The following is a 23,566-nucleotide window of genomic DNA, read 5'->3' as shown; positions in this document are numbered from 1 at the left end:
CTGTTGGCCCTGCACCTTTCCCTTTGTGAGACCCCTGATGGATTTAACCATGGAATACACCACACTATTTGCGAAAAGACTGAGTGAACACGAGAGACTGGCACGCCACGGCGCAAAGAAAACAAGAGCTGGGCTTTATTCCGGATTGCGGACACTTGACCACAGTCCTCTGCAAAATGCACCGATTTATTTCTGTCCTCCGGGAATGCGCAGAAAAGGAAACGCCTCTTTCAGCTGGAGAAATTACCTTCAAAAAAGCTTCAATGCTGTGCAACCACTCAGCGCTTGGCATGGCAATTAATTCAGGAGAAGACTCTGTCAGATTCAGGTGAGACGGGGAATCTCGGACGGACCGGCCATCGCTTGCCAGACCTCAGGACTCCTCGGATTCAGGTCCGACTTGTTCCTGGTATGTCCCAGGACCTGCGGCTCGACATCAACGACTTGGACCATCGTCCCCTGCAATGCGGGGTTTTGCGCTCCTTGGCAACAGCATCTGTTGTCCCCACAGTGAAGCAGGCGTCCGCCCTGCGCGGTCCGCGAGTCCGTTGGTTCTCTGTTTCGCCTCTTGTCGCACGGCACTCCAAACGATGTTGTAACTCCCAGTGGTCTTGTTTCAATAGCGACCCTGCGTGATGCTGTGCTCGCAACAGCTGCTTCTCTTTCGTTTCCGCCCACCACACGAACCCCCCACCCACGTCGCCCGCTCCTGTTTCTGCAGCCAACCGACAGCGCACTGATGGACCGGCCAGCATTGCTTTGTATATCTGCCCCTAGTTAGTCTCATGTACATACATACATGTATGTAGGTACAGTACATGCACATGCGAGTCTCAACTTGGAAGCACACTCGCAGGTGGACAGTTGGCGTCCTCCACCTCGGCGATGCCAGCACATCGACGAGAAGCAGACGGCGTCGCGGAAGAAGGGGATGTTGACCATGAGACCTCAAATCAGATTAGCTGACCTCGTCTGCGGATATTGCATGGTTTTTCCTCCCTCGTCTGACGAAGGCCCCCAGACAACGTTCGGTGTCGGTCGTTGACCGCTTACGCTCGGCTAATTAGGAATACGGCAATATGGAATACAGTATCCGTACACTAACTACATACCTCAGTGATTCGTGATCTCTCTCGGATCCGCTTAACTTCTGCTTACTCGCTAGTTTAACTGTCAAAAGAAGCGAGTCAATGCCCTGGACGGACGGGGGCCCCTTTCAGCATTCTCCCTTGAGCTGATGCTCTCAAAGAGCCCTACCCGCCGCCTTGGCATGCCCTGAATTCCCAGCGACATGTTTGCGGGTGACACAGCCGCAGCAAACAGGAGGCAAAGCGTATTCCGTTTCTGCTGACTCGAATCATCCGGCCTTAACGTTGGTTTCATTGTCTCTCCGACGATGGGGCGAAAGGGGGTGGCGTATGCGGAAAGGAGGGTAATTACGGAACACAGCGAATGGAGCAGAACTCGCCCCATTGCCAGAGACATCTCCAGCAGGTTTCCCCCTACGAAGCTGTGTCAGCACTGATGCTTACTATCAAGTATATGAAACAAGAGTTTTGTTATTGAGCTGCTCGGTATGAGCAGGCGCAACTGCCAAGTGCAGGTGTAGATTCAAGGGAACTCTGCTTGACGCCACCTCATGATCCATCCGATTTACCCACCCAACCCATTGTAACCGATACCCAGAAAAAGCATAGCCGTAACTCCATCCCGAGCGTCATTTCGTGTATACGGAATAGCAGGTAGCCAGTGTAGTGTGGACAGCAGCAGCAGCCGCACCAATCACCCTCTGCCCGCCCACCTCGGCCCCCTCGGCCCGGCCCGGACGACCCGCCCGCGGTCCAGCACGACCTCGAAATCGGCATCCGCCACCGCCTCCGCCTTGTGCGCGATCGTGATCACCGTGCTGTACCGCAGCTCCTCCCTCAGCAGCCGCTGGATGTACGCGGCCGTCTCGCCGTCGATCGATGCCGTGGCCTCGTCCATGATCACGACGGGGCTGCGGCGGAGGATCGCCCGGCCCAGCCCGACCAGCTGCCGCTGGCCCTGCGACAGGTTCTTGCCGCCGCCGTCCACGCGGCTGTCGAGCGTGAAGGTGCTGCTGGTGGTGGTGGTCGTCGTCGCGCCGCCGTCGCCGGAACGCAGCAGCACGCGCGCGAGCACCTCGGCGCGCTCGGCCTCGTCGCGCTCGCCCAGCGGGTCGAGGTTGTCGCGCAGCGTGCCGGGGAAGAGGACCGGGTCCTGCGCGACGAAGGTGACGTTGCGGCGCAGCGTGTGCCTGTCGACGGTCGCGAGGTCGACGCCGCCGATGCGGATGCTTCCGCCGCAGTCGGTGTCCGGGTGCAGCGTGCCGAGCAGGCTGAGCGCGAGCGTGCTCTTGCCGGAGCCGGTGCGCCCCGTCACGGCGACGTTGGCGCCGCCGGGGATGGTGAAGCTGACGTTGGACAGGACCGGGTCGAGGCCCGGCGCGTAGCGCAGCGTGACCTTGTCGAAGACGATGTCGTCGCCGAAAAGGGGCCAGGCGGCCGGCGGGCGGACGGTCCCGCGCGGTTCTTGGTCCAGGCCGAGCAGCTCAATGACGCGCTCGACGCTCACGAACTGCATTTGCATCTCGCCGTAGCGGCGGCACAGGCTGTGTGTGGACTGGACAAAATTGGATGCCGAGGCGAGGACAAAGCCGACGCTGCCGCTGGAGAGACCCGACAGGATCGCCGCCAGGGTCAGCGTGAAGGTGCTCAGCGCCGAGAGCAGGTCAAAGCGGTACTGCAGCCAGGCTTGGAGAGACCAGTAGAAGTGATCCATCTTTTGGAAGGCGTCTGTGCTGGCGACGATGCGGTTCTGGAAATGCGGCTCGGCGTGGAACGCTCGCACGGTCGTCAGGCCCTCGACGAGGGTGCCGAAGTTGGACATCAGCGGCGAGAGGGAGACCGTCTCTAGTCGGCGTAGAGACTGCGATGTCGGCAGGAACCGGTCAAACACGAGGACAAAGAGCGCCGTCATGGCGATGCTAATGGCCAGGAACGAGGGCGTGGCGGTTGAAATGACGGCAATGGACGACAGCCAGCCAAGGGAGTACCACGCCACCTGCATGAGCTGGCCGGCGATCTGTCCGTCAATGGTGCCCATGTCTGATGTCAGTCGGTTCATCAGCCTGCCGACGGGCGTGACATCGTAGAACCGGAAGGTGGCATTGGCCACGCGTTGCATCGCGCGCTCGAAGAGGTTTTTCCCGGCCTTGTAGATGATGACGACGAGCGCAGCGTCCGACAGAGCCTGGGTGACGACCTGCGCCAGCGACAAGTAGAGAAATCCCAACAGCCACGGATTGACATCCGTGCTGGGCGAAGGCAAATACCGTCCCAGGTCGAGCCAGCTCTTTGATGATGTTCCATACCGCTGGAACACGGCTTGGGAGACCACGGCATGATGCAAGCCGTTTGTGTCTTGCCCAAGGCCGGCCATGGCAGCGCTGTGGCTGTAGCTACCCTCCGGCGTTTCTCGGTACTGCTCGCCCCATTCTTTCAGGAACCAGAAGTACCCAATCTTGGCGACGCGGAAGAGCACGAAGAAGCCGATCATGGTGGCCCACCAGCCAAGCCGGCCGGCCTTAACGTACTGCCAGTAGACCGAGGCCAGGACTCCTCCGTGCACGCGATGCTCCTCCTCCATAAAGCTGTCGGGCATCGGTTCGCCTTCCTCCGTTCCTGTCCCGTCACTCGTCGGCGCGGCAGCAGCGGTACAGGCGATCTCCGCCAGGTGCTCGAGCTCCTCTTCGTTATTCTCCAGCTCCTTCCGGTCAAACGTCTCGACCCGGCCGCCATCCAGGACCTCGATGACCTGGTAGGCGTAGGGGGTGACAATGTCGACGCGGTGAGTGACGAAGACGACAAGCCTACCCGCAGTCAGCGGCGAGTTCTTGTCGGCGAAGAGATTCTGCACGATGCTCGTGGCCGTGTGGTGGTCCAGCGCCGAGATGGGGTCGTCGAGAAGCAGGATACGCGCCCGGCTGTAGACGGCTCTCGCCAGCGCCACGCGCGCCCGCTGGCCGCCCGACAGCCCGACGCCGTTCTCGCCGATGAGCGTGAGATCTTTGCACCGAAACTTGTCGAGGTCGTCGCGCAGGCAGCAGGCGTCGATGACCTGCTCGAAGCGGGCCTTGTCGTACGGAGCCGAGAACAGGATGTTCTCGCGGATGCTCATGCTCTCGAGCCAGGGCGTCTGGGCGCAGTACCCGACCATCTCGCGTGGCACGCTGCGTTCACCGCCGTGCTGGTCCAGCTCGCCCAGGATAGCCTGCAGCAGCGCCGTCTTGCCGATGCCCACCTTACCGCACACCACCGTCAGGCCCGGCCGGCACACGATCGACACGTCCCTCAGCACGTTCTTCGCTGACCCAGGCCACGCAAACGACGCATCGGTCACCGCGATCTCCAGCTCTCCGGGCGGCCCGACCTCCTCCCCCCGACCGCCACCCCCGAGCAGATCCCCCTCCAGGTCCTCCTTCTCCGGCTCCAGCATGAACCTCTCAATCCTCGCCATCGCCACCCGCGCATTTAGGACAACCGTTACCAAATCCGGCAGCTCCCTCAGGCTGTTCTGCACCATGCCGAACAAGTCCAGAGCCGGAAACGCCACGTCCACCGTCAGCCTCTTCCCCCCGAGCACCGTGTACGCCCAGAACCCGGCCACGGGAAACAGGTACGCCGCGAGCGCATTCACCGCGGCGATGCTCTTGACGACCACATTGCTCCTCACGCGCCAGCCGAGCTCCGTCGCGCGGCCCTCCATGATCTTGCCCAGCCAGGCGTCCTGCCAGGCATACCAGCGCAGGTGGCGGATGGCCTCGACGAACTGGCTGGTGCGCTGCAGGCGGGAGTCGGAGGCGTCACGGCGGGCGCGCTCGATGCGCAGCAGCGCGCGCATCAGCAGCACGTTGGCGGCCATGCCGGCCAGCAGGACCAGGATGCCGCCGAGCGCGGCCGGGCCGAGCAGGCGCCACAGCAGCAGAAGCGAGAGCGCGAAGCTCAGCGGCTTGGTCGTCAGGTTCGGCGCCTCCCAGAAGCGCTGGGCGACCTCGTAGGCGTCGCTGCGGAGCAGGTTGAGGATCTTGCCGGTTGATGCCGGGGACGAGGAGGAGGCGGGGGTGGGTTCTTCCTGGGCTGGCGGGGCGGGTTTCTGGCGGTTGATGCGGGTGTAGCCGCGGTGCAGGAGGGACTTCAGCTTCTGGAAGTTGGTCGAGGGAGTGCTGCTGCTGTCTTGGGACTCGGCGTCGTCGTTGTTCTGCGAAGACTCGTCGTCGGTGAGGGTGGTGGACGTCGAGATACCTTCTGAAGTTGGCTCGTGATGTTGCTGCTGCTGCTGCTGCTGCTGCTGCTGCTGCTGGGCCTGTCCGCCAGTGATTTCATGGCTACTGGGAAAGGTAAACGCCTTCCGCCTGAGCGTCTTCTCGTGGATCATGGTGATCATCTCTCCGCGGGATCGCTCATAGGCCCGCCGGCAGAACCACACGCTGAACACGCCCGACTGGGCCTTGACTAGCCTCGCGCACAGCGTAATCCCGGCGTACACCAGGGCCGTCCGGATGTTGCGCTGGTCTGAAGTCAGCGCTGCGAGCAGCTGCTTCAGTAGTACCGGCTCCGCCATCTCGAGCGACGTCTCCAGCACCCCAAGAGCGGTTGTGATGATGAGATCGAGGCCATTCGCTTTGAGCAGCCTGACAAACACGGTGCCGGTCAGCTCGCGAAACAGCGCGTGCAGCCTGCTGTGCTGGAACTCGTAGGCGAGGAACCAGACGTCCTCGTCGTGCAGCTGCCGCTTGTAGCCGATTCTGATGAGCGGCGCCATCCACGAGACGGTCATCCACTGCCAAAGAGTGATGGCATCCTCTGGGCTGCGCGCCGTCTTCGTCGGCTCCGCGAAGGGCTTGCCAATTCCAGTGCTGTCCAGCAACGGGTCCCTCAGGGGCATGTTGAGCATGAGAACGAGCGAAGCCAGGGGAAAGCCGACTCCAGCCGTCCAAGACAGGAGTCTCGGCGGGCCGCTTGGGGCGGCACTCGGCATGAGACTGAGTACAGCCACTTCTACAACAAGAAGCGCCTCATTGATGATGAACACGGGCCCGGACACGGTCCTGGGGCGCTCAAGAACAAGAATAAGACTTGATGCAATCTTTGCGCACATCGTTAGCCGTCGCAAAGGTGAGAACCCCAGGAAGACTGGCGGCGCTTACACTTGGGAAAACAGGTATCAAGCACAGCTGGGCATACTCGGGCCAAGCCACGGCCCCAACGGCACCCAGAGCAGCAGCGGCCACACTCAGGAGCACCAGCGCCAGAGTCCAGGAGGTCCAGGGCTTGCTGCGGGGCGCCGTCCCCGAGCCCAACTCCTGGTCAGCGCCAACCGGCGGTGATGCAGCCTCTTCCGCAGCGAACCTGCGCAGCCAGACGGGACGGCGCGACCTCCAGAACGGGCCGACTCCGTAGCGGAGCGCCACGATCAGGACGGCAACCCACGAGGGGAGGTGGCCCAGGACGCCGAGGCATTGCGGGCTGAGCTCTCCCAGCGAGGGAATCTGGGTGGGTTGTGTAGGATGTGTGTGTCAGTGTGTGCTCAACCGAGGTCTGGAGGGGGGTGGCGGCACAAAAGATCAGATCTGGTGTAACTCGGGCCTTGGCTTACCCAAATGTCCCGGCAGCAGCTGTAGCAGGGCCACAGAGAGCCCCGCCACCCCTCCTGGTCCAGCAGCGACGGAATTGCCATTGACGCTCCAATCTCCACAGCACAGCGGCAGAATCACGGAAAGGGGACTTGTCGGGGCATCAATTGCAGGGCGGTGATCGCGAAGAAAGGAAAAAAGAACAAGAACAGGCAACTCCATTCCAGAGACAAGGTCAGGGGGGGGTTACTGTATAAGAGGGGGGGGAATAAAGAGGGCCAGAGAATTGGATAATGTTAGTGGAAAGCTCCCGAGGCGGAACCAGAAGCCGGGACCGGGGCCGGGGACAAACGTCCCTCTCCCTGGCGGGCGGCGGTCTCCAGTCGTCCCAGTCGCCGCTCCGCCTTCACCGACAATTGGAGCGGGAGGAGGCCATACCATCGTGACTCGGTACGGAGAGGAAGGGCGGATAACGGACACTGTGCAACCCCCTTTTTTAAAAGCAAAGGTATCGCACGGGCGAACCACATGGGTCAGTTACTGGTGCTTGTCGATCGGGGTTTGAAGGGCAGAGTTGCGCTGGTTGATTTTTTTTCTTTTTTTTTCTTTTTTTTTCTTTTTTTTTCGTCATCTTTCACTTTCGCCTTTTCTGTCTGGGGCATCCCGTCAGACGCCGGCAGTCTGACAGGTGGGAGTGGGAGGTGGGCAGCAATGCACTGTTGCGTCTCGGGACAGATACCCGGGCGGGTTTATGCAGCTTGCAGATGCACGACTCGGCGAGCAATCGATTCATCAGTGATAGGCGGCCGTGACGGCACAGCGACCCATGTCGCCGCATCGTGGATCTCTGCTATTCCGCAGTTAGCAGGTGACCTGTGTGTGGAGGAAGGTGGGGTCGGGCGCGCCCTGAATTTCAGCGCCCCTCGGAAGAGGTGGCGCCGGATGGCAGCACTCTGGGATAGGTGCTCACCGATCAGATATCGCCTGGTGCAAGGCTGTCGTCGGTGACGGAGGGAGACGCTTGCATATGCGGGTGTGATGCAACGATCAAAATCAAGACGTTCAATTGAGAAACATCAAAAAAGCTTGCTGCCCATTCGTTCCTGCCCGGTCAACGACCTGTAAGTTTCCAAACCGAGCGCCATCCCAGTGTCCTTGTGACCAAAAAGTCCGAAACCCCCTCGCTGCAGAAAAAGAAAGCCGCCAGGCCCGAAGGCGTCGTAGGGCTCCATCGCCGCGCTCAGAAACCGCCGATGCATGCATGTACATGTGGTGTACAGTACCGTATCGCACCCATCATCCAGATACCTTAATTACCTAATTACCTAGGTACCGTATCCCGTTCCCGGAGTCGAGAGCACGTCGTCTGGCTCTCACCGCTGCTTGTCTGCCCCCTCCCCAGAAAACGCAAGCCCCCCGCCGCGTCTGTGGCCAGGCTTAACCAACTCCCGGCTGCCGCTGTCCAGGGTTGTAGGGCTGGAACTGCATGCTGGCCGGTGCTGCCGTCGCGATGGGTGTGCCGCTTATCTCGGCCGGCGCCTGGGCAGACCCGGTGGGGAAGTGCTGGACGCTGTCTAGTTCCTGAGGCGGCAGCGGCGGCGAAGGTGCGAGCGGGCCGCCCGGGTACGACAGGTGCGCCGGTGATTCCCAATTGAAGCCGCTACTGCGCATGTCTGGCGACGGGCCCCAGTCCTTCTTCGGCCAACCGCCCGTGCCAGGCGGGCTGCTGTAGTACGCACTCGACTCGCGCGGCCCCGGAATGGCCCCGGCGTACGCCTGTTGTGGCAGCATCGGGTGCGATTCCTCCCCCAGCTTCCTCCGCCGGCGGAAGAGGAAGAACCCAAGTGCAGCGAGCAGCACTCCACCCGCAACTGCACCGACTATGACCCCAGCCATGGCTGCCGTCGAGAGTCCGCTGCTCTTTTGCCCTCCTTGCTGGTTGTCCGCAGCGGAAGTGCCCGCAGGGCTGGTCGCCGTGGCCGTGCCGCTACTGGTGCTCGAGGTGCTGGAGCTGGACGTTGTTGTCGTTGAGGTAGCGCTTGCCGTCGAACTCGTCGAGGTAGCACTGTTCGCTGCTGCCATGAAAGCGGCCTTGCTGATGGTCAGGGCGGTTTGCGAGGCGTCACAGGCGTCGCTCATCGTGTCGTAAACAACCGACAGATCATTTGGGTCGGATCGGCCGAGACAGGCCGCCGCGTTCGTGACGAAGTCTCCACCATTGCGGCATAGACACGAGTTGGTGGCAGACACTGTACTCGATTCGCACTGCGAGGTAGCGGCGGCTTGGTACAGACAGTCTTGGGCACCCGACGGGTAGAAGTCGAAATTGATTATGTTGTCGGCTCGCGTTGCTGATGCAAGAAGCAACGCGACAAGCGCGCCCGGGAGAAACCGCATGCTCCGGAGGCCGGCCATCCTGTGGGCGGGCGCGGCGTGGTCGGTCCGCCAGTCAATGGCGCTGGAATGAAGCAATCCAACTTGCGAACCGTCGAGGCCGATTTTCCTGACGGACGAGCTCCGTGTCACCTGCACTGGATCACCATGGAACACTCGAGCCCAGGGGTCGTCGCGTCGTCGCTAGGTTAAGGTTCGTTAGCTTGTCGAAAACAAGAGACTGAGCTTGGCTTGTTGTCGAGTCCGGCGTTGGATGATGATGGGAAACAGAAACAGCAGGGGAAAGAAACCAAGAATTCCTTCGGGACAGCCTGCACTCGGCGACAGGCCGGGTAAAAAGCTCGCACGCAGTGGGAGCCAAGGATCCGCGACGCCCTCGCCCTCCCCGGGCTTGGAGGCTGAGCCCAGTCGGTGGTCCGAGCTTGTCCTGGTTGGTGACGGTTACCAACCGCCCTGCAGCAGCCCGCAGTTCCTCGCTGAGTTTGGTAACTGCCCGTGTATGGGATATTCAGGGCAGTTGACTAGCGCAATCGCATCAAACACAACCCCCAACCCAGCCTTGCAACTTTTTCGTCGCCGACGGACGCGCAGGCGTCGGAAAGAGAGAAATACCTACCTATCAATGGACACTGGTCAGGTCAGGTTCCAATGTCAGGTTCCGTGGCACACAATCGGCCGGCCGGGTACGCTGAGTTTCCGGAAAGCATGGCGGGCATTGCGGTGCCTGGCCCGTATCGTCCGATCTTGTCTCCCCCGAGCTTTGGATGGCTTGTGGACGGTTTCTGTGGAAGGTGCAAACCCTGGCCCCACCTTCCTACACGTGTATCCCGCCAAGCGACTCCACTGTCCACCCCTGAAATTCAACAAGCCCAGGGAATTCTTGCTGCCTGGCTGGAATGCCGCTGACTTGCAGCCGACCTTTCTGGACTCGGTCGCATTGCCACGGGAACGGTTGTGGCTGGGGCAGCCAGTTTGGTTTTCCTTTGCCTCCGCTTTGTCAACCTTGCGCAACTTGGGACCCCGAAAACCAAAAGCGGCATGTCGAGGGCATGTTTCCGGCCACTTCAGCTTGTGTGCAGCCATCGATTTTCCGAGCAGTTAACGTGAGTGTTGTTGGCGGTTCTTTCTGCAGGGGACATGGACGCCAGCAAACCCAAGCCACCGCCAGAACAGCCAGTCGCTGCCTGGCATTGGCCCGCCTCCGCGCTGCTATTTTTGTCGCATGCCGGGTTGCCCGTGTTGTGGATTGCTTGTGTCTGTCGTGGATGGTGTGCATCCTTGCGGAACTGCGAGTGGACGTACCTCTCTCCCTGCCGCAGCATGTTCGTGAAGCGCGCCCCAACATCAACGATCAGATGCATGAGCACAGTGTACATATGTTGTACCGGTCTCGTCTCCTCTTCCCCACGTGTCCGAGGCGTCCTCAAAACCGACGGGTTCCGCGAAGCGGCTGCTGCCCACCGACCTGGACCTTTGTAAAACGTTGCAATCCCGTGTCTGCACGACATTCTGGGTACATGAGGCTGAGGTGTCCGATGCAAGCGGTTAGGGCGCAGGCTGATGGCACTTGCTTCCTCGTTGGCCTTTAACCTTCCGTCCAATCCGCAGATGCACTGTCATGAATGCCCCTTCGCGCTTCTTCTAATTACCTAGGTTAGCAGGCCCATCTGCGAGGCCTCCGCCCCTGGAGCTGAACAGTGGCCCTGAAGCCTCAGGAGCGGCCGCCGTGCATCCCACTGGACCTCTCCGGAGGTCTGGGGATTTGCTTCCTCTTCCTTCCAGGTCGCAGACCGGCCGCACCTGGCTCTTTTGTGGTTTCCGTTGCTCATTGGGTCGGAACTACCGCCCCACCTACCAAGGCAAGTGTCATGACTGCCGTATGACGTAGGTGTAGGAGGGACACACCGTTTCTGGAAACGACGACGTAAGAAACCGATGCAATGGGCAGCTTCAATCGGACATTCACTTGAGCTGATTCTCCCCTCTTATGCTGACGCGGCCAAGTTGATCCATGCCATGGTCACTACCTTAGTTACCTGATCGGTTCTGGAACTGTCACCGCTGCAACTGACTTTTGCGAAGAGATACATCGAAGATGGCTTCTCAAGGCGGAAAGCCCATTGCCACGACGAACGAGGTGATTGAGAGCGCCGTGATCCGCGCCCCGCTCTCGCACATCTGGCACTTCATCAAGCTGCCTGACTTCGACAAGTTTTGGCCCGCCATTGCCAAGGCCGAGCACGTCCGTGGCGTCAGCAGCGAGACGGACGTGGTGCGGTGGACCTTCAAGGACGGAAGCGTCGTCGAGGTCAAGCAGGACGAGCACAGCGTGGGTGCCTCCGCCTCACTTTGTTCAGCGTGGTTGTGTTCAAGGTGGGGCTGACGAGAAGCAGAACCTCGAGCACTTCATCACGTACAGCGTCATCAGCGCGGAGCCCGAGCTGTCGTACTCGAGCGTCGTGAGCACCATCCGCTGCTGGCCGGTCACATCGGGCGAGTTTGAGGACAACACCTTTGTCCGCTGGACATCCAAGTTTTCGAGCGATGCCGACCTGGGTGCGTGCTGTTCATCTACGTGTCTATGTTCCGTTGGGATGATGTGATTAACCCTGCTCAGGCGTGCTCGAGGATGCCAAGTACAAGCGCCGCGATGCATTGGAGGGCTTGGCGGCGGCTGCTGCCCAGATGGTGAAGGAGCACCAAAAGTAGAGGGCAGAGAGGTCTGTTTGCATCCACAGGGGAATGGTTCTGTAACGAGGTCAGGCCCCCGCGGCGACCAGCTTGGACCAGAATGGCGAGGAGATATTAAGCCTGGGACGGGCTGCAGCAGCATCCAGGCCAAGGGAGGTTGAAAGGAACCGCAGAAACAGTGAGCAAGCTAATTCAGGGTTTATGATATTGTCGTTCTCTCGGAATGCACCAGGCTGATGCCTAAAAGCTCGTGCCTACTTGGGAGCATTGAGGTCGCTTCTTTCTTTGAGCACATCCGATTAGAAGCACCCAGCCACAAGGGCGCTTGAGGTTGCCGTATTTTTGTGCGGAGTCTTGTGTCGGTTTTTCATCCCTTTTCTACAGTTCTCTCCTGCAATATTGGACGCATGGCTCGTGACTCTGGCTAGACCCGAACACACCAGTGGCCCGAAACCGACTTCCTCCGTTCCCGATCGTGCCTGGAAATCATGAGTCCGACCAATGCACTTATCAACTACCAACGAATGAGAGTTGACTAGGCGCTCCTCAGTCCCTTTGCACACCTAAGGTGCCCACACAACACGAGCCCAAGCGCGAAGCCTCGGGTCACCCGCCACAGCCTCGTTCTTGCTGATAATATCGGACGCCCAGAGCGAACCAGAATTGGCTGCCAACCCGCAGACTTTGCTGAGAATCGCTGGCCATTTCAACCTTACGGCAAACCACGTCACGCCCATCGCCAATTCAATCAGCCGACAACATCTTACTTAAAAAAAGAAGAAGAAAGGATGTCGTACCTCGTCTACCCGCCGCTGAACGTCATTGTTCCCCAAGTAACCACCTACACAGGGTAAGCCACCCCTCCCGCCATCCGACCCCCTCCTCTCTCAACCCCCTTCGACCTTCCCACTTCCAATCGGTCTATCTTTTCCACCCCGGTCCACACCGAACCAAACCGATCAACTGCATAACTAACCGCGAAAAAAACAAAAACGAAAAAAGCTCCCAAGCCCCGCCGCCCTCCCCCATCATGCTCCCAACGAACCAAATCAGCTACCCCGGCGGCGCGCCGCCGAACCCCCCGCCGCCGCCGCCTCCCCCTTCCGCGCCCGCTCCGGCAGCCGTCTACTGCACCACGCCGATGCCGACTGCCTGCGTGGGAGTCATGGCCGTGTGCGCGCCTCCGCCGGTTTACATGCCGGTAATGGGGGTCGCGGTGGGAACGCCGGTGCCGGTGGTGGGCGTGGGCGTGCCGCTTCGGCTTGCGCCCTGATCTCGGGTCACTGGATTCAAGTCACTGGACTAGAGAAGAGAAAAGTGTGAAGGGCGAGAGGACGGTTGGGTTGCGTGCCGACTCTGGGTCAGTCACTTAATTAAGGTGGGGTGGCCGGTTATATCGCTGAAGTTTCGGGCTTGCGGGATAAGGACATGCGCAAGGTAGGTGACTTGGGGCATTGCGGTGGTGTGGGGTTTGATTTGGAGATGGGTACCTGGTAAGATGCTGATTGTGGGATGTTCTAGGATCTCCGTGACGGCACGAGCGCTGCGTTTGACGAGCATGGACGGGCGGTGATGGAGGGAGAAAAGAAAAGGAAGATGTTGACCGGAGGGAGGGCTTTAGGGTCGGGCCTTGCGCTTGGTGTAGAGAGTGCTCCGAGGTTACCCGCGAGTCGGTTCTCATCATGGCAATGAATGCCCTAGATAACTACTCCGCCTGCAGTCTTGATCTTCGACCGCCTGCATGTGATGATTATCGAGTTGTTTGATTGGGACGGTGTGACTGTGTTAGGGCTCCGGCCAAGCCATGACTTGCTGACCGAAGAGCCAATACACCAAGTTCCCATCACGTCGATACATCCAAGGGCTTCTAATGCCACTGTGTTGGCCAACGAACTGCACAGATGCATTTGCCTTCTAGTGGAACATAACAACCGGGCAGGAAGCGTCCAATCAGACGGTACGATCAACCTCACAACATGGACGCCGAAGCAATGCCTGCTAGCGGACTTTCGCACTGCGGTCGTCCTTGAAACCCCGTAACCTCTTATGCCCACGTTCCACGAGAAATCTGAGCAGTGGCTTCGCCGGTTAACGTTATGGCCATGTCTCGGTGTTCCTACACAACATTGCTGTTACCCCTTCTTTTCTTTTCTTTTCTTTTTTTTTTTTCTCCCATTCTTTTTTATCCCAAACTCATGGAAGTCCGAGAAGTGAAGCCAGGTCCTTCTTTTTCCCGAAACAAACGGTGGCGCTTCCTCTACTAAGCCGCGATGGGCAAAGACTCGAATGGGGAGATGCTTATTCAGGAGCAAGTTGCTGTGCAGTCGTGTGTACGTGACATAGGGTTAAGTTAACAGAGCGTCATGCACGTGTCGCGCGGTTCCTGGGCAACCATGGACCAACCCTAACCCCGACTCTTCGGCAACTTCCGATCGGCCAACGGGCAGACTTGCGGCCCGGCTCGGATCCACCCAAAAGCCCCGAAAGTCCGCTGAAGACCGGAGATAAGGTTAGGTCCGCAGAATGCCGGCGGAATGCGGGGAGATTCGCCAGCCTCATGCTCGTTACCACACTCCAGGAGCTGAAGGCAGCAGCAGAGAGGCACGTGGCGGGCTGTCGGACCCGAGCCTGAGGTCTCGGGCCTGGAGCCTTCGGACACTATCCAGCCAACGCTTTCACGTTTATTAATAGCTAACGACACAGGAGTGAGGAAGCAGCGGCAAGCCGCTTCCAGGCCTCGCGTCCTGTTGCTTGGAGGATAACTCCAGGGACGGTAGGTATAAACCCATGGAACGGCTTGCGACGAAAGCCGCGAGACTCGGCCGGTGCTTTGCGTCCAGCTCCAGGAAGCCGTCCACAGCCACTGTTTTGCGCGCATCCGTCACTTTCTCAAGCGGTGCTGCTACTGCTGCTGCTACTGCCGCCGGCGCCGCAGCCATGGTCGCATACTCGAGCGCCGTCTCCAAAGCGGAGACTGCCGCAGACATCCCGGAGGATGCCCGGCAAGGCACCCACCACATCAAAGGGAGCAATGGGAAAACGGTCATGTTCCGGAATCCCTACCCGTCCGCCGGCGTGGGATTTGACTCCCCGTTTCAGGTTGCTGGCAAATTTCTGTGGTAGGAAGACGCCCCGGGACTGCCCACCAGCTTGGCGTGTGTGTGTGAATCAGCCCCCACAGGGGCGCCGCTGACCCGCATACGTAGGATGCGAATCAACGGCGAGATGAGCTCACCCGACGTCTCTCGCGTCAAGATCCCGACCGTCAAGCCGGTTTTCCCGACGTCGCGGGCTGGGTCGTCAGCAGCCCTGCGGGCCACCTGGCTCGGGCACGCCTGCTATCTCGTTGAGTTCCCCGGCGGCCTGCGCGTGCTGTTCGACCCGGTGTTCGAGGACCGCTGCGGCCCCAAGGGGTGGCTCGGCCCCAAGCGGTACACGCCGCCCCCGTGCTCGCTCGCCGAGCTGCCGCCCGTCGACGCCGTCGTCATTTCGCATTCCCACTACGACCACCTCTCGCACATGAGCGTGTGCGAGCTGGCGAGGCGGAACCCGGACGCGCACTTCTTCGTCGGCCTCGGCCTCGAGAAGTGGTTCCGCTCATCCGGCATCACCAACGTGACCGAGCTGGACTGGTGGCAGGACGCGGACCTGGTCCTGACGAGGAAGGACCAGGGCGAGGGCGGAAACGCCAAGTCGTCGTCGGCGGCGGCGGACCCCGACACCATCACGGCGCGCATCAGCTGCCTGCCGTCGCAGCACACGTCCGCCCGGACGGCGCGCGACAAGGACACGACGCTGTGGGCGTCGTGGGCGGTGCGGTCGGGCGGCAAGTCAGTGTGGTTCGGCGGCGACACGGGCTACCGCAACGTGCCGCGGCTGCCGGCGGACGTGGACGACTACGGCCCCGCGTACGACTCGCTGCCGCGCTGCCCGCAGTTCCGCGAGATCGGCGAGCGCCGCGGGCCCTTCGACCTCGGCCTGATCCCCATCGGCGCCTACAAGCCGCGCGAGCTGTTCAGCTGGATGCACGCGAACCCCTACGACGCCGTCGAGATCTTCAAGGACACCCGCTGCCGCCGCGCCATGGGCATCCACTGGGGCACCTGGGCCTTGACCGTCGAGGACATCGACGAGCCGCCCAAGATGCTGCGCGAGGCCCTGCGCCGGAGCGGGCTGCCCGAGACCGGCGTGTTCGATGTCTGCGCCGCGGGGGAGTCGCGCGAGTTTTGAACTGGCATTGGATGTCTGGCGGGCTTGACTAACCGGAGACGGCGATAATGGTTAGGTTGGTGTAAGATGGACTAGTTACTCCACCACGACTTGGTGGGGGCGGGAGCTTCCCTGCGCGTGTTGGGTGTTGGCCGCGGAGTTGCTTTCTTTGCGACACACCGTCACATATATCTACACTACAATTTCTCCCCTACCTTACCCATGCATCTCTAATGTGTACCGAATCTCAAACCCGACCCGCCACTCCCTCGCCGTGTGAATGCCACCGGGCCGCCACCCGACCGTCCGCGCGGGTGGCGATTTCAGCCACCAGCGGCATCCCCAGAGTTTACGTTCCAAACGAACAAAGGGTTTGGACTGAATCTTGGTTTCCCAGGAAATCTTCCAGCCTTGAATCGGTGGTCCACAGCCGGAGGCTCACACACCAAGACCGCGAGGCACAGATGGTCTAGTGTAGAACCCCTTACCACAGTACATAGCGCCTCCCCCAGTCTGCCCGCCACGGCGGGCGAAGCCATCCCTGTCGCGACCCATGAATCTCCGCGGTCAGCTCCCCCACAAGGGTCTTGAAATCTTCAGAGGTTGGGGGAGCGGGCTCCACTGCTCCGCCGGCAGTTCCCGTCGGCGCCACCACCAGCCCGGTGGACCCCGGAGGACCCCGATGCACCCCGAAGGTTCCACCCCCAACCCCCCAACCCCGCCCCCCCCCCCCCCCGGGCCGGCGCCGGAGAAAGCTCCGAGCTTAGCTCTCGAGTTCGCCGGTTTGTTATGTGCGTGAGAGCACAAACCGGTTTTCGTTCTTACATGTTTACTCGTACGAGTGTATTCAAGGCTGATGTTGCGGGCGGCGGTAGTTATCCCACCTGTGCTGCATGTGTCCTCAACGGGAGGTCGGTTTCCGTTTCGGGGATCGCAACAACTGGCGGCAAGGGGCTCCATGACGAGAAACCGTACGGATAGATGACAGAGCATTGAGTACTGCCTAGTCAGAAGCGAGTGATTTTTTTTTTTTTTTTTTTTTTTTTTTTTTTTTTTTTTTTTTTTTTTTTCGTGTGGCCTCTTAAGTATGTGTCTACGGTCTTGTCGTCGTCAGAGCATGCCGTGGTAGCTCGTCCTGCGCGGTTCTAGGTAGCGAATAACAAATAGCAAGATTCAAGGCCTTTTTCTTTTCCCCTCTCTGGATAACACAAACCGGTGGCCCTGCCTCCAGCCAACATAGATAGGAGAACCAAAAGTAACTTTTCCATCAGCCCGCCATGCTCCCAAAAGTAGTGTCCAATGTGACCTTTCATGAAGAACCCGAAGCAGCCGCGCCCTCCGCAGCGGGCGTGAGCACCAGTACCACCCACCCGACCTTCCCATCGCCGTCCTTCAGCGGCACCCAGCTGCTCACCCACCGCCTCATCTTCCCGTGCACTCCAGCACCACCGCCATGACCACCAAACACATGACTGAAGAACTCGGCCCCGCGATCCAGCGTCTCGCTCCGCCTCGGCCTCCCCTCCCCTTCCTTCTCCCCATTCCCATTCCCATTCCCACGCCCATTCCCATCCCCCCCCGCTCCACCACCAACACCACCACCACCAGCCTTGTCCTGCCCCTCGCCGGAGCAGGGCCCCAACAAATCAACCATCACGCTCTCCCCCCGCGCGACCTTGCCCAGCACCTCGCGGCGGACCGCGCGGCCCAGCACGCCCGCCGGACAGCCCAGCAGCGGGCCGGTCAGCACGGCAAACACGTCGCGGCCCAGCAGGGCGGCTGCGTGCGCGGCGGCGGGCGCGGCGGCGGCCGCCTCGTGTGGCGGCGGCTGGCGCAGGCCGAGCAGGGACAGCGCGAAGCGCGAGCAGAAGGCTACGCGGAGCGCGGGGGCGTCGGTGGGTGATGATGAGGGTGATGATGATGGCCACGAGGACGGCGGCGGTGGTGGTGGTGCTGGGCCCGCGGCGGGGCTGCGGGTGGTGGTGCTGGTGGTGATGTTGATTAGGGGCCGCTTGTCGGCGGGGGGTTGCAGCTTTTTGCGGCGCACCGGGAGTCGTGGCGGATGGGGGGTGGGTTGATGAGGGTGAGACAGCGGGGAGGAGGACGAAGAGGAGGGGGAGGGAGAGGGGGCGGGGTGGAAGCGCATGACGAGGAAGTGCGCGTACGGCGTGCTGTGCTCGTCCAGCAGTTGCTGGCGGCCCGGCTGGTCGTGGCGAGGAGTCAGAGGAAAGGGGCCAGGGCGCCCCGGCGGCGGAGGCGAAGAGGGTGGGTCGGGCTCGGTCAGCGGTTCCGAGGAGGTGCTCGGTCGGGAGCGGGAGGAGGCGCGGGGCGAGGAGCCCGACTTGCGCCGGAAGCGGTTGATGAAGCGCTGGCGGCGCGAGGCGCCCTTCCCGACGGGTGGTGGTGGACTGGAGTGGTGATGATCGTCGTGGGGACGCTCGAGCTCGGCGTTGTCGGAGCTCCGGCGTAGCGGCCAGTTGGGGGACGCTGGGGATGCAGGCGACCGGACGGGGCGGAGCTCTTCTACCGGCGGACCGAAGTTCAAGACGCGTAAGATGTCCTCGTACTCGGGGCCCATGTTGTCCGAGACGTTCACCTGTGCGCCGAGGAAGTATCGGACGCTGCCTCGCTCCATTAGCGGGCAGACGAATAAGAGATTCCAGAACGGAGTGCCGTCCGGCCGGTAGTTTAGGATCAGCTCGGTGACCTCCGCTCCCGAGGCGATCGCTTGGCTGAGCCGGCGTGCTGCGTCTGGGTCCGTCGCAACGCCCTGCAAGACTCGGCCGTTCTTCCCGACGAGTTCTTTCCGTCGGAACCCCGACATGGCCAGAAGCCCGTCGGAGGCATGGATGATGGGATTGTCGGGCAGAAGCGGGTCGGAGAGACAGAAGGCATCGCCAAGCCCATGATAGGGGGACTTGAACTCCCCGCCCGCCCGGCGGGTGCTCGACAGCGAGGCCTTGAGGCACTGCGAGAGCTGGTACTTGACGAACTCGGGGTAGAGGCTTTCAGACAGCCGCTCTTCGACGGCGGATTTGGCTTCCTGATACACCTTGTCAAGAGCCGGTAGCGCCGTTCTCGCGCAGTACTTGGTGCCGGCCCTGAGCGCACTCGCCACGTTCGGCGGAAGTCCGAGCGGCGAGGTCGCTGTCGTGCCCGTGAAGTTTCTCGAGATGCAGCACATTGTAGAGATGGTGTGCTCAAGGTTGCGGTAATACTCCTCGACCTGCGGACGGACGTATCAGCGTTGAGTTCCCGAGCGGTGCAAGCGGCCCAGAAATGCAGGAGAGCTAACCTTCAACAAGAAGTCAATGTCGGTCCCGCCGTGTCTAGTCTCGGCAAACTTGCGAAGCCTCGGCACCGTCTCCCGGCTCGAGAAGGCCAGCTTGATCAACGGCCGCTCAAAGAAGTCGGGAAGCACGGTGCCGTGGGACTCGAACCCCTTGAGCTTCGTACTGGGTTTGGGCGCCAGCGGGAAGTCCTCCTCGCTGCTGCAGTCATCACAGCTCACGGCTATCGCCGGGCCCGGTCTGGTGGGAATCGACCCGTCCGCATTGTAACTGGTGTAGCGGCGGAAGGCAGACTGGTTGGTGTGCAATGCCAGGCCTGAGTGGCTCCTCAGCCGAAAGTGGGACCTCTTGTGCTGAAGCTGCTGCTGCTGCTGCTGCTGCTGCTGCTGCTGCTGCTGCTGCTGCTGCTGGTGCTGCTGCTGCTGGTGCTGCTGCTGCTGGTGCTGCTGGTTGGCTTTGCACCCCGGCGGTGGCGGCGATAGTGCCGTCACGAATGGATTGCTCCATTGCCGCTCGACCCGATGCGGGGATTCCTGGACAGCATTCGAACTGTTGCTGTCGAACTCGCTAAGGTCGTCTCGCAGCGTGGGCAGAGAGTCGGCCGTGTCTGACCGCATCGGTGTCGGGGTCATGATGTCACGGTGGAGTGGCTGCGCAGGGGTGACAAGAGACTCAAAGACAGCCGCGAAACCGCACCCAAATAGCACGGAGAAGCAGAATGTAAACACGAAGGCCATTCGGCGGCTTGCTAACGGGACTGTCCAGCTCGACGACTTGGGGCTCAGCTGCTTTTAAAGAAAGATCGTGGCCAATATCATCCCCGAGAGAAGCCCGAAGGCAGACGCCGTCTGGGCATCTCCGTCGTTCAAATCGCCGTCTGGGCATCTCCGTCGTTCAAATCGCCGTCTGGGCATCTCCGTCGTTCAAATGACTCGGAAATTTGGCTTCCCAAACGGTCCAATTTCAAGCTCAGGGGACCGAGCGGTAGCGGAGTCGTTAGACAGTGGCGTCATCCGAAGAACCGGTGGAGCAGAGGGCCGAGGCCCAGGTCCGGACCGTCTGTTCCGGACCAGCACACTGGCTTCACCGTTCGCGACCATCTTATGTATGGAGCCGCGACGGTTTGGCGAGATGGGACGGCAACTTATTCTTTTGGCTCACGGCACCAGACGGCAAACGGGGAAAGCGGTATTCGAAGGCTTCGAAATGGCGGCTTCCAGCGTCATGTCGGTGTCGGAGATGGTTCCGACTTTCTGGGACCAACCAGAACTGAGAGAATATCTATTCGGACGGCGATGGCTTGGTCACATTGTAGATCATGAACGGGCCCTGAGCCACGGGGAGATGCGACCGAACACCAAGAGTCGGTGGTGGTGAGGCCAAAACCGAGCCGTCTGGACCTTGTTCACATCCGTCGTCCGACCAGTGGCCGCCTGATGTGGCCGGCGGGTGCCTGCATGGAGGATCTCGGTGTTTCGAAGCCAAACAGGCTTCCGTGTCTCGGAAAGGCCACGAAAGGTGCATCTCGTATGACTGCGGCGGGATCCTACACAGTAACGTTCACTTTCGGCAGGTCCCGCTGGCTCTTGCTGGTGCAAGTGGGCAGTGAAATAATCGTGGCGACTATTTTCAAGCATCGATTCCGTAGATATTTCGCGAGGAGGCCAAGGACGAAGAATCTAGCTTTTACATTGAAATTAAATCCAAGTTAATAACTGATTGCAATTATGAACAATGATAACTTTCTAACAAGGAGCTAGGTACAATTTAGATAATTACCTAGTTAACATATTGCGAGTGCTCAAAGAAGTTAAAGAAGATAGAAATGATTGAAAGAGGTGCTAGAAGATCAGGTAAGAGAGGATTAACTTTAACTTGGCTCTGCCACATATTGCTCAAGGGATCTTAGAGCGCAAATCTGGCTTATAACTGACAGCGACAACTCACTGAAGCTGTACAGAATACAGAGAAATGGACATAGATCAAGATGATCCTCTGCTACAGAGTTAGAGCGTTGCCGAGGTCTATATTCTATAGGTACCTATGCAGGAACAGGCCTGACAGAGGTCCATGAGCGTAGCGTGCTTGGCAAGGAATCACGCCTAGCCAGTGCGCGACACTACCGGACTTGAATCATTGCTGGCGACCGTAGTCTGCCTTCCATACCCTGTCCCAGTTCTCTTTGTTGATGGCGAACTCGCGAGTGAACTCGAGCTCGAGCTCATGCGTCCTCCTCCCTAGCAGGACGAGGCTATGCAGCGGGGGCCCGAGGGCGTCATCGGCGTCGCAGAGCTCCCGCAATGTGCCAGCGACAAACTTTTCCGTCTTGCCGCCCACGCGAGCGGCGCCGATGGCAAGGCTGTCGGGGCCGTAGGCGCCCTGTCCCTTTTCCTCCTCGATCTCGAGCATCTGCCTCGCGCATGTGCCCGCCGACATGTAGCGGGGCGGCTCGAAGATCTTCCTGCCCCGGGCCAAGTTCTCCAGACTCTGCTCCTTGACCTTGATGTCCAGGAGCACGAGCGTGTGGAGGCCCGCGTCCCTGTTCTCCTTGATCCGGTCGTAGAAGCTGGCGGGGCGCCAGGTGTCGGTGAAGAAGACCATGCTGACGGTCTGGCCGAAGTTGTACAGCTGCAGACCCGTGGCCCCGATAGCCGACATGATGGACGCATTGGGAACTGTCCTCACGGGAATTCCCAGCTCGCGAGCGCGGAGGACCAGATCTGTGTGCGTGGTAGCGCCGAAGGGGTCGCCGACGACGAGGAAAGCCACGTCGACGTTCGCGGCGTCACGCAGGATCTCGTCGCTGTTAGACTCGACCATCTCGCGGTCGGCAACTACGATGGAGCGGCCATAGTAAGATTCCTACTGTTGCATCAGCCTGAGTCGAGGTCTGGGGCGCAGGGCGGTGATAGCGGCGCACAAGAACGGAGTGATCCACAAGCAGGATGCTCGTGTAAGCCTCGAGGTAAACTCGGGAGGCTCTCTTCACGACCTCCAGACCCTTGACTGTAATATCTGTCTCATCGGAGAGACCAAGGCCCACAAGATAGAGCATCTTGCGACAGTTGGGCGGGCAGTGAGGATTGTTTTCTCTCCTTCGTAAGGCCCAAGACGGCTCGAGAACAGTGAACAGGCTGATTTCTCGAAGCTGGAGTGGCGATACTGTGAACGACCAGACGATCCAGATGTAATGACCGGAACGGTTGACGATGCTTTCCGACCTCTGAAAGAGAGGGGAGATGCCGGTGAAGTATGGCACTCAAAAAATAGTCAAAGATGATGAGGGATGGAAAGGTTGAAGAAGGGAATGTGAGAAGAAGCCCCCGAATTTTGAGGCCTTTCTACCCTCTCTCAAGCGTCTCTTCCACTGCGTCGGAAATCTCCCGAGGCTTGTAACTGCGAATGATATGGCACAAAGCCGCGTTTGTGAAGTCAAGGGAATCCGGGCCCGGCCTCCGAGGAAAGTATGGGCGTCGTCGGGAAGGTGGAAGTCGGATAACGGCCGAGCATATGAAGGCCTGAAAACGGTGGTGAGGAGTGAGTTGATTGTTCCAAGAATGCTAAACTCGGTCCTCCGCCCCACCGCGTGAAGCGAAGCTGAAAGACGAAGTTCTGTAACAGTGTTACTTACGCGCAGTTTATGCAGCAGCGGAGCGAGGCTAAGCTCCGCTTCAGTTCCTGTACACTAAGGTAACTACTGGGCTTTCCTGACAGAGTTAACTTACCTACCTAGGTAAGGAGGTGAGATCGGTTGAGAGGCCCAAATTGTGTGACTTAGCGCAACTTGCACAGTACCTTAGTTATCCAGTTCTCAATAGATTACCAGGACATACAGTAGCTTCGCTGCAGATGTACGGGGACAGATAAACCGGTGGAGTGCACACGGGTATTTTTCACTGTGTAACGTAATCTTCGGATGACTGCATATCCACTTTTTCTGTGGTGGCTCATCTTCTTCCCTTCGGGCCTGTTGGAGGGAACAGTACTCCGTAGATCAGAGGAAGAATGGAGTCGCAATGTCCAGGTAGGTATGCAGGGGTCCGGATGACCCCGGCACCAGATCGGCGAACAGATCTGAGCTGCACAATGGTTACACAGAAACGTTAACGAGTTATTTGCAAGCAGGGGGGGGGGGGGGGTCACCGCGATCTCCTAGGGCAGAGGTTCCAAGTGACCATTCTTTTCGTTGATGCTGGTTATCAGCGAGACCTGCCGAGCGGGTTGCCCCAGGGGTGCCCGCCGCGCAACCGTTGAAGATGGCAGGTGAAAGGCACGGCATGTGGGCATGCAGGGGAGGGAGATGGGGATGCTCGCTGGCTTCCAGCTT

The 23,566-nt window shown here is 60.0% G+C and overlaps 7 protein-coding genes across 7 annotated transcripts; 3 read left to right on the top strand and 4 right to left on the bottom strand.

Annotated features, from left to right (window-relative positions):
* Nucleotides 1-1,633: 1,633 nt before the first annotated feature.
* THITE_2114769 (uncharacterized protein) lies at nucleotides 1,634-6,383 on the bottom strand. The gene is made up of 2 exons (XM_003652879.1): nucleotides 6,230-6,383; nucleotides 1,634-6,168 (listed from the first exon to the last, which is right to left on the bottom strand). The coding sequence occupies exon 2, from the start codon at nucleotides 5,965-5,967 to the stop codon at nucleotides 1,783-1,785; it is 4,185 nt and encodes a 1,394-aa protein (XP_003652927.1). The 5' UTR covers nucleotides 5,968-6,168; nucleotides 6,230-6,383; the 3' UTR covers nucleotides 1,634-1,782.
* A 1,625-nt stretch (nucleotides 6,384-8,008) lies between these two features.
* On the bottom strand, nucleotides 8,009-9,186 carry THITE_2114767 (uncharacterized protein). Its single transcript, XM_003652878.1, has one exon. It carries the CDS (start codon nucleotides 9,068-9,070, stop codon nucleotides 8,093-8,095), a length of 978 nt encoding a protein of 325 aa, XP_003652926.1. The 5' UTR covers nucleotides 9,071-9,186; the 3' UTR covers nucleotides 8,009-8,092.
* A 1,829-nt stretch (nucleotides 9,187-11,015) lies between these two features.
* On the top strand, nucleotides 11,016-12,028 carry THITE_2114765 (uncharacterized protein). The gene is made up of 3 exons (XM_003652877.1): nucleotides 11,016-11,378; nucleotides 11,443-11,605; nucleotides 11,667-12,028. Exons 1-3 carry the CDS (start codon nucleotides 11,145-11,147, stop codon nucleotides 11,756-11,758), a joined length of 489 nt encoding a protein of 162 aa, XP_003652925.1. The 5' UTR covers nucleotides 11,016-11,144; the 3' UTR covers nucleotides 11,759-12,028.
* Nucleotides 12,029-12,528: 500 nt separating this feature from the next.
* On the top strand, nucleotides 12,529-13,013 carry THITE_2128629 (uncharacterized protein; the record flags this gene model as incomplete). Its single annotated transcript, XM_003652876.1, has 2 exons — nucleotides 12,529-12,590; nucleotides 12,743-13,013. 2 exons carry the CDS (start codon nucleotides 12,529-12,531, stop codon nucleotides 13,011-13,013), a joined length of 333 nt encoding a protein of 110 aa, XP_003652924.1.
* Nucleotides 13,014-14,413: 1,400 nt separating this feature from the next.
* Nucleotides 14,414-16,225, top strand: THITE_2114763 (uncharacterized protein). Its single transcript, XM_003652875.1, has 2 exons — nucleotides 14,414-14,859; nucleotides 14,947-16,225. Exons 1-2 carry the CDS (start codon nucleotides 14,528-14,530, stop codon nucleotides 15,968-15,970), a joined length of 1,356 nt encoding a protein of 451 aa, XP_003652923.1. The 5' UTR covers nucleotides 14,414-14,527; the 3' UTR covers nucleotides 15,971-16,225.
* A 1,057-nt stretch (nucleotides 16,226-17,282) lies between these two features.
* THITE_2034824 (uncharacterized protein) lies at nucleotides 17,283-19,859 on the bottom strand (the record flags this gene model as incomplete). The annotated part of the gene is made up of 4 exons (XM_003652874.1): nucleotides 17,283-17,934; nucleotides 18,055-19,175; nucleotides 19,245-19,584; nucleotides 19,702-19,859. Coding segments are annotated over 4 exons (2,271 nt in total), but the record flags the coding sequence as incomplete, so codon positions are not given.
* A 1,052-nt stretch (nucleotides 19,860-20,911) lies between these two features.
* THITE_2114762 (uncharacterized protein) lies at nucleotides 20,912-22,446 on the bottom strand. Its single transcript, XM_003652873.1, has one exon. It carries the CDS (start codon nucleotides 22,057-22,059, stop codon nucleotides 21,373-21,375), a length of 687 nt encoding a protein of 228 aa, XP_003652921.1. The 5' UTR covers nucleotides 22,060-22,446; the 3' UTR covers nucleotides 20,912-21,372.
* Nucleotides 22,447-23,566: the final 1,120 nt, after the last annotated feature.

The sequence above is a fragment of the Thermothielavioides terrestris genome, chromosome 2, assembly GCF_000226115.1.
Source record: "Thermothielavioides terrestris NRRL 8126 chromosome 2, complete sequence".
NCBI lineage: Eukaryota > Fungi > Ascomycota > Sordariomycetes > Sordariales > Chaetomiaceae > Thermothielavioides > Thermothielavioides terrestris.
The sequence above is the reverse complement of the archived record's forward strand: the minus strand, read 5'-3'. Positions and strand labels throughout refer to the sequence as shown.

Bases quoted from the DNA above. Each gene is read 5' to 3' on its own strand.
- THITE_2114767 (XM_003652878.1), bottom strand. From the start codon at position 9,070: ATGGCCGGCCTCCGGAGCATGCGGTTTCTCCCGGGCGCGCTTGTCGCG.
- THITE_2114763 (XM_003652875.1), top strand. From the start codon at position 14,528: ATGGAACGGCTTGCGACGAAAGCCGCGAGACTCGGCCGGTGCTTTGCG. The intron at 14,860-14,946 runs GTAGGAAGACGC...CCGCATACGTAG, and splicing joins GTTGCTGGCAAATTTCTGTG to GATGCGAATCAACGGCGAGA.
- THITE_2114769 (XM_003652879.1), bottom strand. From the start codon at position 5,967: ATGCCCCTGAGGGACCCGTTGCTGGACAGCACTGGAATTGGCAAGCCC.
- THITE_2114765 (XM_003652877.1), top strand. From the start codon at position 11,145: ATGGCTTCTCAAGGCGGAAAGCCCATTGCCACGACGAACGAGGTGATT. The intron at 11,379-11,442 runs GTGGGTGCCTCC...GACGAGAAGCAG, and splicing joins TCAAGCAGGACGAGCACAGC to AACCTCGAGCACTTCATCAC. The intron at 11,606-11,666 runs GTGCGTGCTGTT...AACCCTGCTCAG, and splicing joins TTCGAGCGATGCCGACCTGG to GCGTGCTCGAGGATGCCAAG.
- THITE_2114762 (XM_003652873.1), bottom strand. From the start codon at position 22,059: ATGGTCGAGTCTAACAGCGACGAGATCCTGCGTGACGCCGCGAACGTC.